The sequence below is a fragment of the Heterodontus francisci genome, chromosome 1 (genome assembly GCF_036365525.1).
Source record: "Heterodontus francisci isolate sHetFra1 chromosome 1, sHetFra1.hap1, whole genome shotgun sequence".
Lineage (NCBI taxonomy): Eukaryota > Metazoa > Chordata > Chondrichthyes > Heterodontiformes > Heterodontidae > Heterodontus > Heterodontus francisci.
The window spans coordinates 28,213,750-28,232,069 of record NC_090371.1 but is presented as its reverse complement, the minus strand read 5'-3'; the positions used below and the strand labels follow the sequence as shown (position 1 = coordinate 28,232,069).

Sequence of the window (18,320 nt, the reverse complement as noted above, 5' to 3'; positions counted from 1 at the left end):
TTGTTTTCGTTAGAGAGAAGGAGGAGGAGAGGTGACTTAATAGAGACATACAAGATAATCAGAGGGTTAGATAGGGTGGATAGTGAGAGTCTTTTTCCTCGGATGAGGATGGCAAACACGAGGGGACATAGCTTTAAGTTGAGGGGTGAAAGATATAGGACAGATGTCAGAGGTAGTTTCTTTACGCAGAGAGTAGTAGGGGCGTGGAACGCCCTGCCTGCAACAGTAGTAGACTCGCCAACTTTAAGGGCATTTAAGTGGTCATTGGATAGACATATGGATGTAAATGGAATAGTGTAGGTCAGATGATCGGCGCAACATCGAGGGCCGAAGGGCCTGTACTGCGCTGTAATATTCTAATTCTAATTCTAATTCTAAAATAGATACAAAAACATTCCGACAGCCAATCTCAGAGCCTATAAACTGAACCACACTACGTGGGGAAGAACAACCATGGACAGATCCAGATGGAGAAGTCTCTGTCATCAAGCAATCTCAACAGTTGAGAAGGGAGTCAGGTCCCTACAGGACAAGCAAACACGCTGTAAACCCAGTGCCTTCACCCTCCAACAGTGACTTCATATGCGACGTTTGTAATTGGATCTGCAAATCAAGATTTGGTTCAACATCACAAATGAGATAACACCAACCTAGATGGTGAACAATCAGTCTCCTTACTGAACACTCACCGAAGAGAGGGGAGAATCCATTATCAATTATTTCAAAAACCTTACCCACCACTGACGTTAAACTGCCCAGCCTGTAGTTACTCGAAATGTCCTTATACACTTTCTTGAATAAAGGTATTAAATTTGCCACTTTCAAATCCTTTGACACCTCCGTCATATCTAGGAAAGATTGGAAGATTATGGAAAGCCCTTCCGCGATCCCCACCGGCACTTCCTTTAGCAACCTGGGATCCAAGCCATCCGGACCAGGCAACTTCTATACTCTAAGCACAGCCAGCCTTTCCAGTACATCCTGCCTCTCAACTTTCACGCCGTCTATTACCTCTACCATCTCTGCTTCTAACGATATTTTGTAAGCATCCTCTTCCTTAATAAACACTAATACAAAATACTCATTAAGTATTCTAGCCTTGACCTGCACCTCCAAGCATATACCACCTCCTTTGTCCCAAATAAGACCCACTCCACCTCTTACAACCCACTTAGTATTTACATACCGGTAGAAAATGTTTGCATTCCCTTTTGTTAATAGGTAGTCTAGTCTCATTCCCTGGCAGTCTTATTTTCATTTTCCACTTCCCCTCTCAACTTATTGTATTTGGCCTGGCTCTCACTTGAAGAGTGCAGTATACAACCTCTTTTTTTGTTTTATCATGTCGTCCATCTCCCTTGTCATCCAAGGAGCCCTGGTTTTGGTTACCCTACATTTTGCCCTTGTTGGAATGTACCTAGCCTGTAACTGAAACATCTCCTCCTTAAATATCACCTATTGTTCCATTACAGTTTTTCCTTTCAGACACTGGTTCCATTTTACCCTGGCTTGATCCCCTCTCATCCCACTGAAATTAACCCTCTTCCTATTTGTCCCTGGTTTTGCTCGGGGCACTCGACTCCAGACCACATTACAGCCTTGGTCCTAACATGGACAAAAGTGCTGAATTCAGAGGTGAGATGAGAGTGAATGCCCTTGACATCAAGGCAGCAAGGAGCCCTTGTAAAATTGAAGTCAATGGGAATCGGGGGGGAACTCTCCATTAGTTGGAGTCATACATAGCACAAAGGAAGTTTCTTGGAGGCCAATCATCTCAGCCCCAGGATATCACTGCAGGAGTTTCTTAGGGTAGTGTCCTAGGCCCAACCATCTTCAGTTGCTTGATCAATGACCTTCCCCCCATCATAAGCTCACAAGTGGGAATGTTCGCTGACGATTGCACAGTGTTCAGTACTATCTGTAACTAGTCAGATAATGAGGATGAATAGAGGTACATGATCTAGATCTAATTGCCATTACCAAGACATGGTTACAAGGAGATCAAGGGTTGGGAAATGAATATTCCAATATTTTGGAGAGACAGACAGAATGGCAAAGGAGGAGGGGTAGTCCTGATAGTAAAGGATGACATAAGGACATTAATGAGGAGGGATCTGGCCTCAGAAGTTCATAAAGTAGAATCAGTTTGGGTGAAAATTAGGAATAGCAGGAATCAGTATACACAGGTGGGAAGAGTTTACAGGCCCCCAAACAGTAGTTATATTATCTAATATACTGAGGGATTGGATCTATTCCCATTTGGAAGAAAATGGGTTTATCAGTGATAGGCAACATGGTTTTGTGCAGGGAAGGTCAAGTCTTACCAACTTAATAGAATTCTTTGAGGAAGTGACAAAGTTGATTGATGAGGGAAGGGCTGTAGATGTCATATACATGGACTTCAGTAAGGCGTTTGATAAGGTTCCCCATGGTAGGCTGATGGAGAAAGTGAAGGCGCATGGGGTCCAAGGTGTACTCGCTAGATGGATAAAGAACTGGCTGGGCAACAGGAGACAGAGAGTAGCAGTGGAAGGGAGTTTCTCAAAATGGAGACGTGTGACCAGTGGTGTTCCACAGGGATCTGTGCTGGGACCACTGTTGTTTGTGATATACATTAATGATTTGGAGGAAAGTATAGGTGGTCTGATTAGCAAGTTTGCAGACGACACTAAGATTGGTGGAGTAGCAGATAGTGAAGGGGACTGTCAGAGAATACAGCAGAATATAGATAGATTGGAGAGTTGGGCAGAGAAATGGTAGATGGAGTTCAATCAGGGCAAATGCGAGGTGATGCATTTTGGAAGATCCAATTCAAGAACGAACTATACAGTAAATGGAAAAGTCCTGGGGAAAATTGATGTCCAGAGAGATTTGGGTGTTCAGGTCCGTTGTTCCCTGAAGGTGGCAACGCAGGTCAATAGAGTGGTCAAGAAGGCATACGGCATGCTTTCCTTCATCGGACGGGGTATTGAGTACAAGAGTTGGCAGGTCATGTTACAGTTGTATAGGACTTTGGTTCGGCCACATTTGGAATACTGCGTGCAGTTCTGGTCGCCACATTACCAAAAGGATGTGGATGCTTTGGAGAGGGTGCAGAGGAGGTTCACCAGGATGTTGCCTGGTATGGAGGGCGCTAGCTATGAAGAGAGGTTGAGTAGATTAGGATTATTTTCATTAGAAAGACGGAGGTTGAGGGGGGACCTGATTGAGGTGTACAAAATCATGAGAGGTATAGACAGGGTGAATAGCAAGAAGCTTTTTCCCCAGAGTGGAGGATTCAATTACTAGGGGACACGAGTTCAAAGTGAAAGGGGAAAAGTTTAGGGGGGATATGCGTGGAAAGTTCTTTACGCAGAGGGTGGTGGGTGCCTGGAACGCGTTGCCAGCGGAGGTGGTAGATGCGGGCACGATAGCGTCTCTTAAGATGTATCAAGACAGATACATGAATAGGCAGGAAGTAAAGAGATACAGACCCTTAGAAAATAGGCGACATGTTTAGATAGAGGATCTGGATCGGCGCAGGCTTGGAGGGCCGAAGGGCCTGTTCCTGTGCTGTAATTTTCTTTGTTCTTGTTCTTTTCTTTATTATCGGACAAAACATTAAATGGAAATTATTGGAGCATGTAAAAAAGGTAATGTATTAATTGTGGGGGATATTAATCTGCATATAGATTAGGACAATCAAATTGGCAACAGCGGTCTATAAGATGAATTTACAGTATGTTTTTGTGACAGTTTCTTGGAATAATATGTTGTAGAACCAACTAGGGATAAAGCTATCTTGGATCTCGTATTGTGTAATGAAGCAGGGAGATCCTGTTTGACAGATGTATTAGGATTCATTTGAGAATGTACTAGTAGGGTAGATAAAGGGGAACGGGTAGATGTAGTATACCTAGATTTTCAAAATGCATTTGATAAGGTGCCACATAAAAGATTAATAGGCATGATAAAGGCTCATGGCGTTGGGGGTAATATATTAACATGGATAGAGGATTGGTTAACAGACAAGAAGCAGAGAGTGGGCATTAATGGGGCATTTTCAAGTTGGCAAGCAGCGAATAGTGGGGTGCCACAAGGATCAGTGCTGGGGCCTCAGCTAGTTACACTCTATATTAATGACTTGGATGAAGAGACAGAGTAATGTATCTAAGCTTGCTGATGATACAAAGCTTGGTGAAAAGGTAAGATGCGGGTAGGACATAGAGAGGCTGCAAAGAGATATAGACAGACTAAGTGAGCAGGCAACAAGATGGTTCTAATAAGGGCATTTAAGTGGTCATTGGATAGACATATGGATGAAAATGGAATAGTGTAGGTCAGATGGTTTCACAGGTCGGTGCAACATCGAGGGCCGAAGGGCCTGTACTGCGCTGTAATGTTCTAATGTTCAATGTTCTAATGGCAATGGAGTATATTGTAGGGAAGTGTGCTGTTGTTCACTTTGGTCATAAAAATAGAATAGCTGAATATTTTTTAAAAGGTGCGAAAATGATAAGTGCTGATGTTCAGAGAGACTTGGGGGTACTCATACAAGGAACACACAAAGTTAACATGCAGGTGCAGCAGGCTATTTGGAAAGGAAATGGCATGTTGGCCTTTATTGCAATTCCACTGCATCACTCACTGACGTACTATCGGCTTCTTCCAATTTTAAATGTTGGGCTATTACATCAAATATCTCTGCTTTTTTCACACCCGAGTTCAACTCTAACCCCAAATGTGCTGCCAGATCTTTTAGTTTAATCTTGGTTAAAGTTTTCAAGTCACTAAAGGGCACATTCTCCTTTCCCAGAGAAGCTGCACCAATTGCTAATGCTATTTCAATACTTCACCCTATACAAGAAATCTGGTTCTTTATTTTTTCTTTCAAATTATTACTCCCCTTATAATTCATGTAATTAGCGTTGGATTTGAATCCCGACAGAGCCCCCAATTAATATGTTACGACTGAGGCGGGAGTAATGCACTGTTAATTCAGTCCCACTACTCTACAAGTCACAGCATATTAGTAAGGTTTCCCACCTACTGGAAAATTTGCCAAATTAAACACGGTATTTATTCCCCAGAATGAAGCACAAACTAGGTTTCTTTAAACAACAAATTAACTATTTACTAAGTCATGCAGGCCCCCACCTGCCAAGAATGAGGCACATTAATTTCGCCACATGGACATTAAATTTCAAATTGCAGCTGTGAAGAAAAGGCGGCCTATTACAAGGGCTGCCAGACTGGCTGGAAAGACATTTTTACTTATTAACTGGCAGTGCTTGAAAGGACAAAGAGGCTATTCCCTGCTCCAAATTAACCCACAATGGACCTTTGATCACCAGGTATTGTGTGACGAGGAGACATTCCAAGGTCTGCTAGGATAAGACAATGCACATGGCCAGGACTGGTTAGGCAATCTGGTCACATGACTGACTGTTGCCTGTTTTTTTGAACTTGCCACAGAGATGTTGAACTCGGAAAGCTCCTGGATTGAGAACATCTCTCTCCTGTTTGCTCCCATCTCTTTCTCACCAGCTTCGGAATCCAATGAAGACACATGAACCCCAAGAGAGAAAAGTCTCCTACAGTGAACAAAGTTTATGAATTACCTACAAGCAAGGACTCTACAGTGAGCTTGAAGAACCGTAAAACTCTTCAGATAGTGCCTCAAATCTCTCCACTTTATCTTTCTTCTGCTCTTTTCTGTCTCTATTTGCATGTGTGTATTGCACATGCATGCTCGCATGGGAACATCGTGTATCCGTAGGCGTCAACCGGATTAGAGTTTACGTTTAAGTTTTAATAAATTTCAACTTTCTTCTTTAAATCTAAGAAGTCAGTTTGTGCTCATTTCTTTACCTTATATTTGGAAAGCGGGAAATAAGGATTCACCAAGGGGAAGCTCAAAACACAGTGTGTTTAAAAATAAAACCCTGTTCCAGTCAGACCAGATGAAGGCTGAAACGGACCCCTAAACACCTTTCTCACCTGGTTGTAACAATTAATAAACCAGTTTTAAACAATGTGATAACTCTATATGTATGAACAGATTTATAATTTCTTATTCCTCCGAATCCTCATGCACACAATTACATTCAATTACCAATGGTTAACCAGTTTTAAATTAGAACTGTTTCTTAGGAATGATAAAATAACTGGGATGTAAGTCCTGGTGAGTTATTTCCAGTTCGGTGAGGTGTCCCAGAGTCGAATAGTCAGATGCCACTCAAAGTCTCCAGGTGAAATTAATGAACAGTCTATGGTGGGAAGGCATTCAAGACAATTTGTCTGCAGCAGGCGTCACACAGATCTCCCAGCAAAAGGTTGCAGCAATAGGTCTACTTGGATTTCTCAGTAGCAGTCCAACAGCAGAAACTTTGCTGAGGTGTCAGGATCTTTCAAACACACAAAAAAGGCAACTGGACTCACTTTTGACGCAGAGTGTTTCCAGAGACTGGAGACAACAGGAATCTTTCCACCCTTAACAATGCAAGGTTTCTTGCCGGCAAAGGAACCTTTCTCCAAAGCCTTTCTCTGGGTCTTTTCTCTCTCCAGGGGTCTTCTCCCCTCTCTTCAGGCAGGTCAAAACCACACTTTAAATGTAAGATTCCTTTTATTTTTTACACAAAAGAGACAAGCATTCCACTCAGGGGAGTGTTTTTTTCTGGTCTGCAAACACCTAGGTTTCCAGCAGCAACTGGTCTTTTACTTTCTTTCAGAGAGGTCACTTTCTCTGGTTGCAAAAACAGGTTCCAGCCAAGACTTTCTCTTGCAAAAGAGAAACTAAAAACTCCCCAGCAGTCAGTCATATGACAGTCATTTCTCTTTGCTGAGAGGTTTGGAAAAACAGATTGCTTTGCAATTGCCCCACCCAGTTCAGCATTCACTGTTCTCAAGAGTCATCCTTTTTCTCAGTCTCAAAGGCACACAGACAACTTTTGTCACAATACACAAGTGCCAGGCAATGATCATCTCAAACAAGAGAGTATCTAACTATCTCCAATTTACATTCAATGGCATTACGATCACTGAATCCCCCACTATCAACATCCTAGGGGTTACCACTGACCAAAAACTTAACTGGAGGAGCCATTTAAATTTTGTGCTTCAAGGGCAGGTCAGAGGCTGGGAATTCTGCAGCTAGTAACTCACCACCTGACTCCCCAAAGCCTGTCCACCATTTACAAGACACAAATCAGGTGTGTGATGGAATGCTCTCCACTTGCCAGGATGGGTGCAGCTCCAACAACACTCAAGAAGCTCAACACCATCCAGGACAAAGCAGTCCACTTGATCAGCACCTCATCCACCACCTAAATATTCACTCCCTTCACTACTGGCACACATGGCAGCAGTGTGTACCATCTACAGGATGCACTGCAGCAACTTGCCAAGCCTCTTTGGACAACATGTTCCAAACCCACAACCTGTACCACCTAGAAAGATAAGGGCAGAAGGCACATGGGAACACCACCACCTGCAAGTTCTCCTCAAAGTCACACACCATGCTGACTTGGAACTACATCATTGCTTCAAACTCTCTACCCAACGGCAGTGTGGGTGCACCTACACTAGATGGAATGCAGTGGTTCAAGGCGGCGGCTCACTAGCACCTTCTCAAGGGCAATTCGGGATGGACGATAAAGGCTGGCCTTGCAGCAATGCTCACATCGCATGAATAAATAAAAAATACTTCTATTTTAGATTGTTCCTTGCTCTTCTCCATTACTAATCTAAATATTATGAGATGATGATCACGCTTACCCAAGTATGCCCCACAGACACTGGGTCCACCTCATTTCCCAGCACCATACTTTGGTTCTGCCTTCACAAAGGAGGACACAAATATCATACCAAAAATGTTGGGGATCACATGGCTTAGTGAGAGAGAGGAACTGAAGGAAATCAGTATTAGTAGAGAAATGGTGTTGGGGAAATTGATGGGATTGAAGGCCAATAAATCCCCAGGGCCTGATGGTATGCATCCCAGAGTACTTAAGGAACTGGCCCTATAAACAGTGGATGCATTGGTGGTCATCTTCCAAGATTCTATAGACTCTGGAACAGTTCCTACAGATTGGAGGGTAGCTGATGTAACCCCACTATTTAAAAAGGGAGGTAGAAAGAAAGCAGGGAATTATAAACAAGTCAGCCTGACGTCAGTAGTGGGGAAAATTTTAGAGTTCATTATCAAAGATTTTATAGCAGAGCACTTGGAGAACAGTGGCAGAATCGGGCAGAGTCAGCATGGATTTACGAAAGGGAAATCATGCTTGACAAATCTACTAGAATTCCTTCGAGGATGTAACTTGTAGAGTTGATGAGGGGGAGCCAGTGGATGTGGTTTATTTGGCCTTTTAGAAGGCTTTCGACAAAGTCCCACATAAGAAATTAGCGTGTAAAATTAAAGCACATGGGATTGGGGGTAGTGTATTGCAATGGACAGAAAATTGGTTGGCAGACAGGAAACAAAGAGTAGGCATAAATGCATCTTTTTCCAAATGGCAGGCAGTGACTGGTGGGGTACTGCAGGGATCAGTGCTAGGACCCCAGTTATTCACAATATATATTAATGATTTAGATGAGGGAACTAAATGTAATATTTCCAAATTTACGGATGACACAAAACTGGGTGGGAGGGTGAGTTGTGAGGAAGATGCAGAGAGGCTTCAGGGTGATTTGGACAAGTTGAGCGAGTGGGCTAATGCATGGCAGATGCAGTATAATGTGGATAAATGTGAGGTTATCCACTTTGGTAGCAAAAACAGGAAGGCAGATTATTATCTGAACGGCCATAAACTGAGAGAGGCGAATATGCAGCAAGACCTGGGTGTTCTCGTACACCAGTCGCTGAAGGTAAGCATGCAGGTGCAACAGGTGGTCTTCTTTCTTTGGCCTCCTTGTCTCGAGAGACAATGGGTAAGCGCCTAGAGGTGGTCAGTGGTTTGTGAAGCAGCGCCTGGAGTGGCTATCAAGGCCAATTCTAGAGTGACAGACTCTTCCACGGGCGCAGCAGATAAAATTGTTTGTCGGGGCTGTTACACAGTTAGCTCTCTCCTTGAGCTTCCGTCTTTTTTCCTGCCAACTGCTAAGTCTCTTCGACTCACCACTCTTTAGCCCCGCCTTTATGGTTGTCCGCCAGCTCTGCCAATCACTGGCAACTGACTCCCACGACTTGTGGTCAATGTCACAGGACTTCATGTCGCGTTTGCAGACGTCTTTAAAGCGGAGACATGGACGACCGGTGGGACTGATACCAGTGACGAGCTCGCTGTACAATACGTCCTTGGGGATCCTGCCATCTTCCATGCAGCTCACATGGCTAAGCCATCTCAAGCGCCGCTGGCTCAGTAGGGCATACATGCTGGGAATGTTGGCTGCCTCGAGGACTTCTGTGTTGGAGATACGGTCCTGCCACCTGATGCCAAGGATTCTTCGGAGGCAGCGAAGATGCAATGAGTTGAGACATCGCTCTTGGCTGACATACGTTGTCCAGGCCTCGCTGCCGTAGAGCAAAGTACTGAGAAGAAGCAGTAAAAAAGGCAAATAGTATGTTGGCCTTCATAGCGAAAGGATTCGAGTACAGGAGCAGGATGTCTTGCTGCAATTATACATGGCCTTGGTGAGGCCACACCTGGAATATTCTGTGCAGTTTTGGTCTCCTTATCTGAGGAAGGATGTTCTTGCTATCGAGGCAGTGCAGCGATGGTTTACCAGACTGATTCCTGGGATGGCGGGTCTCACATATGAGGAGAGATTGAGTCGGTTAGGATTATATTCGTCGGAGTTCAGAAGAGTGATGGGTGATCTCACAGAAACCTATAAAATTCTAACAGGTCTTGACAGGGTAGATACAGGAAGGATGTTCCCGATGGTGGGGGAGTCCAGAACCAGGGGTCATAGTCTAAGGATACGGGGTAAATCTTTCAGGACTGAGATGAGGAGAAATTTCTTCACCCAGAGAGTGGTGAGCCTGTGAAATTCGCTACCACAGAAAGCAGTTGAGGCCAAAACATTGAATGTTTTCAAGGAGTTAGATATAGCTCTTGGGTCTAAATGGATCAAAGGGTCTGGGGCGAAAGCGGGAACAGGTTACTGAGTTGGATGATCAGCCATGATCGTAATGAATGGCGGAGGAGGCTCGAAGGGCCGAATGGCCGACTCCTGCTCCTATTTTCTATATTTCTATGTTTCCCTTTACTGTCACATTATCCCAATCGATATTTGGGTAGTAAAGTCCTATAGATCTTGCATATCTCTGATTTCCCTTCAGATTTGCTCCTCTACCTCTCTCACTATTTGCAGGCCTATAGAAAACTGAAAAGATGATATAACTTCAGCATTTAAAAAAAAAATCTTTATCTGGAACATTTAAATCCTATGTTGGAATTCCTAAAACATTTGTTTTGTACTCACTTCACAGTTTAGTAAATCCAGCTGTGTTTTACCATTACATAAATCACACAAAGGGGGTGAAATTCATCGTGTCAATAATTTTCTAAGTACAAAACAGGTTTGCTAGCATATCAGTAAAGATATAACAGAAGGAACTTTCAACCCCATGAAGGGCAGCACATATCACAGCATAAATTTCAAAACAGTAAACACCACATTCTCCAGTTACTCTAACCAATTTCCAGCTTTAACTAATAGGTTATGAAGATCATCCTATTGCAAGCAAAGCTGGAGGCAGTCCAGAAAAAAGCCACCAGGTTATAGGTCTGAATCATTACAAGAAGCCTGGAAAAGAGGCTTCAAAGAGGTTAGCTTATAGAAGTATGTGGAACAACAAATGAAGTGTCAGCCGGGGTTCACTTGGAAGCATTCTTGCCTCAAAGTCAGTCAATTGTGGGTTCAAATCCCACAAATCACAAATAAAGGCTGGCACTCCAGTGTAGTAACGAGGGAGTACAGCATTGTGAGAGGTGCCATCTTCCAGATTAGACGTTAAACTATGGTCCTGTCGGCCCTCAGTTCTGATGAACGGCCACAGCCCTAAATCGTTAACTGCTTTTCTCCCCAGACACTGCCAGACCTGCTGAGTATTTCCTGTTTTTCTTTCAGATTTCCAGCATCCACAGTATTTTGCATTTGAGTTATCCCCAGTGTCCTGGCTAATATTTATGCCTGGCCAATATACATTCAATCAACATAACAGAAACAGATTATCTGGTCGTTATCATATTTCACTCTGTGGGAGCTTGCTGTGCACAAATTGGCTGCTGGGTTTCTTACATTACAACAGTGACAAGACTTCAAAAGTACTTCACTGGCTGTAAAGCCCTTTGGACACCCAGTGGTTGTAAAAGGTGCTTTATAACTGCAACTTTTTTTTTTCAATTAGGGATTGAGAAAAGTAATTCTAGCATAATACTTAAAACTAAATTATAAGGGCAGGAGAAAAGGACATTAATTTAAGTTAGCACATGGGAAAATTAGAACTGATATGAGGCAAGGCTTCACACAAAGTGATCAAACATGGAATCGATGTCCAGTGAGAGTAGCAGAGGTTAGTAAGTAATTGAATGCTGCAATGAGGGGATTTTTAGAGTTATGAATAGCCTCCTGCATCTTCAATTATTTTATGCTTAAATCTTTATCCCAGCAAAAATGTTATCAGACCAGAATCAAGATGCAGGGCACTCGATCAGTTAAAAGCTTTACTCTTATACATGACTCACATGAAAGCCCAAGCCAGAAACAGAATCAAGTATCAAACAGAAGGATTCATACACAGTGAGGGGGGGGGGGGGGGGGGGTGGCGGGGGGAGGAGAAAACTGGCCCTAGTCAGAAGTTAACAATTTCACCAGTCGAAGGCAAAGAACAGAACAACACAGTAAAGCTCCAAAGATTAATCTACAGGTGTTTAACAAACTCCAAGCTTTGGAATTCTGGGGATGAATCATCTGCTTCCCACTTTTTTTAAAAAATTAATCAGAGAAAATGGAAATAAAACAACTTAAGATTGTGGAGAAACACAGAAAAATAGGGGAGAGTAATCCATAGAAGCTCACAGCATATTTGGTCAACATGATAGAGTGGAGGTGAAGGGTCTATTCACCTTAGCAGAGAGGTCAGTGACGAGGGGGCATAGATTCAAAGTGATTGGTAGAAAAATTAGAAGGGAGATGAGGAAAAACTTTTGCACCCAGAGGGTAGTGATGGTCTGGAATTCACTGCCTGAAAGGGTAGTTATGGTAGTGACCCTCAACTTATTCAAAAGGAGTCTGGATATGCACCTCAGGTGCCGTAAGCTGCAGGGCTACGGACCAAATACTGGAAGGTGGGATTAGAATAGATGGATCGTTTTTCGGCCGGCACAGACACAATGGGCCAAGTGGCCTCTTTCTGTGCCTTAAACTTTCTCTGATTCTATGTCTAGGCTGGCACTCCACTTGAACATTTGAAACAAAATTCAATTCCAAATTACTTGGTTTTGTTTTAGAAATGCACGCCCTCAAGATCATTTTTGATTGATCAAGGAGCTTTTCCACTGTTATAATTTTTCCTACATTACACTTCAAAAGTACTTCATTGATAGTAAAGCACTTTTGGGCATCCTGAGGTCATGAAAGGAGCTATATAAATGCAAGTCTTTCTTTCTAATGTGTTCATTAGCAAAGACACTGCCTGCTGTGGAACGCAGCCATACAATCAAGATCATAACTGAGCAGAAAGCATCCAGTGCAATAAACACTGTCACTCTTTCCCCTCTCCTCGACCCCAGTCTATGAAGAGCTAGGCAATCTCAGCTGGTCTGAATGTCTCTAAACTAGGGAGGAGGGGTTAAGTGGGGAAACATTCCTCCCCTGATCACTACCCAACAAATCCTGCAGTGTGGGGCAGGATCAGGGTTAGTTATGATGCAGGTTCCCCCAACTCAGTCCAAGTGAAACAACCTTCCGGCATTTAGGGGTAGTGTTTCCGCTTTGGGCACAATCAGCAACTTCAATAGTGAAGTTGGATGATTCAAGTTTACAAACTCAGTTGCATAATCACAAACGCAAAAATCACAAACATGAAATCTTTCATGAACCAATGCAATCAGCAAGCAGTTCTAAACAATTTATTAGCTTTATTGGTTTATGCTAGGCAGTTTTAATGAATTATTGTTTATAATATTTAAAATCTCTTTAAATAAGATGCCTACAAGTGCTTTTGCACCTAAAAAAAATCTTAACTTGAAGAGCCCCCTCAAAAGGCCGCAAACGGGCGCAATTGATAAAATTTGTCATGCTCACTAATTCGCCCTGGTGGGGTTTTTTTTATTCATTCGTGGGATGGAGGCGTCAATGGCCAGGCCAGCATTTATTGCCCATCCCTAATTGCCCTTGAGAAGGTGGTGGTGAGCTGCCTTCTTGAACCGCTGCAGTCCATGTGGGGTAGGTATACCCATAGTGCTGTGAGGAAGGGAGTTCCAGGATTTTGACCCAGCGACAGTGAAGGAACGGCGATATAGTTCCAAGTCAGGATGGTGTGTGACTTGGATGGGAACTTGCAGATGGTGGCGTTCCCATGTATTTGTTGCCCTTGTCCTTCTAGTTGGTAGAGGTCGCGGGTTTGGAAGGTGCTGTCTAAGGAGCCTTGGTGCATTGCAGCAGTGCATCTTGTAGATGGTACACACTGCGGCCACTATGCGTCGGTGGTGGAGGGAGTGAATGTTTGGAGATGGGGTGCCAATCAAGCGGGCTGCTTTGTCCTGGATAGTGTTGAGCTTCTAGAGTGTTGTTGGAGCTGCACCCATCCAGGCAAGTGGAGAACATTCCATCACACTCCTGACTTGTGCCTTGTAGATGGTGGACAGGCTTTGGGGAGTCAGGAGGTGAGTTACTCGCCGCAGGATTCCTAGCCTCTGTCCTACTCTTGTAGCCACGGTATCTATATGGCTACTCCAGTTCAGTTTCTGGTCAATGGTAGCCCTGAGGAAGTTGATAGTGGGGGATTCAGCGATGGTAATGCCGTTGAATGTCAAAGGGAGATGGTTAGATTCTCTCTTGTTGGAGATGGTCATTGCCTGGCACTTGTGTGGCACGAATGTTACTTGCCACTTATCAGCCCAAGCCTGGATACTGTCCAGGTTTTGCTGCATTTCTACACCGACTTCAGTATATGAGGAGTCACGAATGGTGCTGAACATTGCACAATCATCAGCGAACATCCCCACTTCTGACCTTATGATTGAAGGAAGGTCATTGATGAAGCAGCTGAAGATGGTTGGGCCTAGGACACTACCCTGAGGAACTCCTGCAGTGATGTCCTGGAGCTCAAATGTTTGACCTCCAACAACCACAACCATCTTCCTTTGCGCTAGGTATGACTCCAACCAGCGGAGGGTTTTCCCCTGATTCCCATTGACCTCAGTTTTGCTAGGGTTCCTTGATGCCATACTCGGTCAAATGCTGCCTTGATGTCAAGGGCAGTCACTCTCACCTCACCTCTGGAGTTCAGCTCTTTTGTCCATGTTTGAACCAAGGCTGTAATGAGGTCAGGAGCTGAGTAGCCCTGGCGGAACCCAAACTGAGCGTCACTGAGCAGGTTACTGCTAAGCAAGTGCCGCTTGATGGCACTGTTGATGACACCTTCCATCACTTTACTGATGATTGAGAATAGGCTGATGGGACGGTAATTGGCCGGGTTGGATTTGCCCTGCTTTTTGTGTACAGGACATACCTGGGCAATTTTCCACATTGCAGTGTAGATACCAGTGTTGTAGCTGTACTGGAACAGCTTGGCTAGGGGTGAGGCAAGTTCTGGAGCACAGGTCTTCAGTACTATTGCCGCAATATTGTCAGGGCCCATAGCTTTTGCAGTATCCTGTGCCTTCAGTCATTTCTTGATATCACGTGGAGTGAATCGAATTGGCTGAAGTCTGGCATCTGTGATGCTAGGGACTTCAGGAGGAAGCCGAGATGGATCATCAACTCGGCACTTCTGGCTGAAGATTGTTGCAAATGCTTCAGCCTTATCTTTCGCACTGATGTGCTGGGCTCCCCCATCATTGAGGATGGGGATATCTGTGGAGCCACCTCCTCCAGTTAGTTGTTTAATTGTCCACCACCATTCACGGCTGGATGTGGCAGGACTGCAGAGCTGAGATCTGATCCGTTGGTTATGGGATCGCTTAGCTCTGTCTATCGCATGCTGCTTACGCAGTTTGGCATGCAAGTAGTCCTGGGTTGTAGCTTCACCAGGTTGACACCTCATTTTGAGGTATGCCTGGTGCTGCTCCTGGCATGCCCTCCTGTACTCTTCATTGAACCAGGGTTGGTCTCCTGGCTTGATGGTAATGGTAGAGTGGGGGATATGCCAGGCCATGAGGTTACAGATTGTGGTTGAGTATAATTCTGCTGCTGCTGATGGCCCACAGCGCCTCATGGATGCCCAGTTTTGCATTGCTAGATCTGTTCGAAATCTATCCCATTTAGCACGGTGAAAGTGCCACACAACACGATGGACGGTGTCCTCAATGTGAAGGCGGGACTTCATCTCCACAAGGACTGTGCGGTGTTCACCCCTACCGATAGTCATGGGCTGAAGCATCTGCGGCAGGCAGGTCAGCTTCCAGTGTAATGTTTTTTTAAAATCATTGTAAAATCCATATGCGCTGGCTATAATTTGCACTTGAAATTCCTCGATCTTTTAGGCTGGTTTGGTCAATTTGGACCACCCTAGCAAAAATTCTACCCCTTATGTCCAGCCCCATAACTTGAATGAAATACCAGAGGGCAGCTGGAGGCTTTGGACACTACCCTAGCAAGATTCAGCATCGAGGCACAGAAATCGCTTGCCCAGCCTGCAACTCCTGTAAAGCTGATGGCGTGTACACGTTACTGCAGGGTCAGTGGAGACAACCTGAAGTGATCAAACAGTGCGAGTTTCACTAGCAGCAGCACCAGTACCATTCACACCATGAAACCAGACAATATACGGTTCACATCCATGATACAAGTTCAAATCAACTAAGGAGGAGGAACGAAACATAAAATAGACCAGAACAGGGAGGTAGGGGAGAGTCAGTCATTGGGTGGGGAAAAGGAAAATAAAATGGAAGAACTGAGAAGAGGGGGAAAATTTAAGAATGGGGAGGGAAGAACATAAAAAACAATTGGGAGGCAAGATGACCAAGAAATAATGGGGATAAGCAATGAGCAAATAAGATATGGAGAAAGCTGGAACCACTTTGATGCTTGCTAAATTTGGCTTGTAAATCCATTCTAACAGAAATTCACCACAAAAAAAAATGAAAGAATTTGTTGCTAAATAATTTACAATTGCCTAGCCAATTACCAGTGTTATAGAAAACATACAGACACTTTGGTTCAGAAATCAAATTGAAAAATGCAACCTGGGAACAGTGAGGACACTGGAATAGACTCACATACCCTCCGCCCATACTCACAAACATAAGAACAGTAATAATCAATTTAGCTCCTCCACCATTCATTGAGATCGGGGCTTACCTGCCATCAAACTCCATATACCTGCCTTTACCCCATATCCCTTAATATCTTTGGCTAACAAAAATCTGTCAATCTCAGATTTAAAATTTACAATTGATCTTGCATCAATTACCCCATTTGTGGTAGAGAGTTCAAAACTTCTACCACCCTTTGCTGTTTCCTAACATCACTCCTGAAAGGACTGGCCCTGATTTTTAGACTCTCCAGACTAAATCCTAAACTCCCTGATCAGTGGAAATATCACCCTTTAGCCTTCTAAATTCCAGGGAACACATACAAGAACTTTTTTTAAAAACAATTAGAAACCTTAAAGTAAAAGATATATGCAAAGTTAATACATAAGTGACAAATAACAATAGAGGGGGAAATGGTGTGCATTTGACTGTGCTGATGTGCAGAGTTAATGTCAAACGGAGAGGGAGCCTCTCTGAGAGTCTGAGCACGGAGGTCAAAGGTTACTCTGCAGCCTGCAAATTAAGACCTCACGGTCAAGCTGCAAAACAACAGGCGAGAGTGAGGTGACTGGAACTGTATGTAGTCGGAGGGCGGCGGAATGTACACTGGGTTGCGGAGAGCCGGTTTCGGGGGTGCTGTGTTATCAATACTCACAGAGCAGCCGCACCAACAGCCCCCGATGCGCCATCGCTTCCCGCACGGCGGTCACTCGCCAATGACAACCTGCTAGGCCCCCGCCCTCACAGTTGTCCCATCTCCCGCCTGAGCCCAAGCCCAAGCCCACACATCACCGCGGACAAACCTCCACCATCTTCACACCAAGCAACAACTATCGCCTCGCTCATTCAACAGTAACCTCGCTGTTTAATTTTAATTAGTGTTTCTTTTTATTCTTTTTTGTACATAGGTGACCTAAAGAATGGGTTTCGTGTTCGCATGGGATTCTGGGAGATGTAGTTCTCCTCTGCTGGGTGATCAGCCCACAGCAGCTGCAACTGTCAGGTAGAAACAGAAGATGCTGGAATTGCCCTGTTGTGGTAGATATTTCAGTCATTGAGTGCCCTGTGCTGTGTTTGTAAGACTGCTCACTCTGCTGTCAGTCAACCCTGAGGGACGTGGTTCCAAAAGTGAAATTAAGAGATGTCCGGCCAGTCTTCTGAATAAAGCCAACATACACACGGAAATCATGAGTCTAGTTTCTTCATGCTTAGGGTACGAAACATAATAACTGGCGATGAAAATGGCGAGTAATTTAAATGTACCGGCCCCAGCGCCTTTCCTATCATCGCTGGGAGATCCGCCCATTCTGTGGGACAGATGGATTTCTGGGTTTGAAACCTATTTGCTCGCTGCGGTTGTGGACGGTATGGATGTAGCAGTGACCTGCAGGCGGCGATACTCATGCATTGCCTTGGAGCAGAAAGCCAACGTATATTCGAGAGCTAACAGATGATATTCGATAAGGCGGTAAGTGCTCTCAAGAAACACTTTGGCCCGAAGAAAAGTTTGACGATTGATCGATACACGTTCCACCAGATATGCCAGGGAAATGGTGAGCCCATAAAACAATATGTGGCAGTGTTGTGCCACTTGGCTTCTGCATGCAAATGTGGCACGCTAACTAGTGAACTAATTCATGACCAACTAATTGAAAAAAACCTCAATACTACAAATTAGGGAACGTCCTCTCACGGAGAATGATGGTTTGACTTTGGAAAAGGCCACAACCTTGATTGAATCTACCAAGTTAGATTCGAAGGTGTTACACAAAAATACGCTCTCAGGCTTGGGGTCGCAGACACAGCTTGCCCAATAAGCTCAAGTGCAAGGGTTATGGATAAAGAGACCTCAGCAGGCTCATCAACACTTGCTCATCACGGTCAGGCACTCTCAAAAACATGTCAAATTGTGGT

At 44.2% G+C, this 18,320-nt stretch overlaps 1 protein-coding gene across 1 annotated transcript in view; it reads right to left on the bottom strand.

The window, feature by feature from the left end:
• Positions 1-17,141, bottom strand: part of suclg1 (succinate-CoA ligase GDP/ADP-forming subunit alph) — a 140,545-nt gene extending 123,404 nt beyond the window's left edge. The window contains exon 1 of the mRNA XM_068028779.1: positions 17,062-17,141. Coding sequence (XP_067884880.1) covers positions 17,062-17,095 — 34 coding nt within the window. The 5' untranslated portion in view covers positions 17,096-17,141. The remainder of the gene's footprint in view (positions 1-17,061) is intronic.
• Between the last annotated feature and the right edge of the window lie 1,179 nt (positions 17,142-18,320).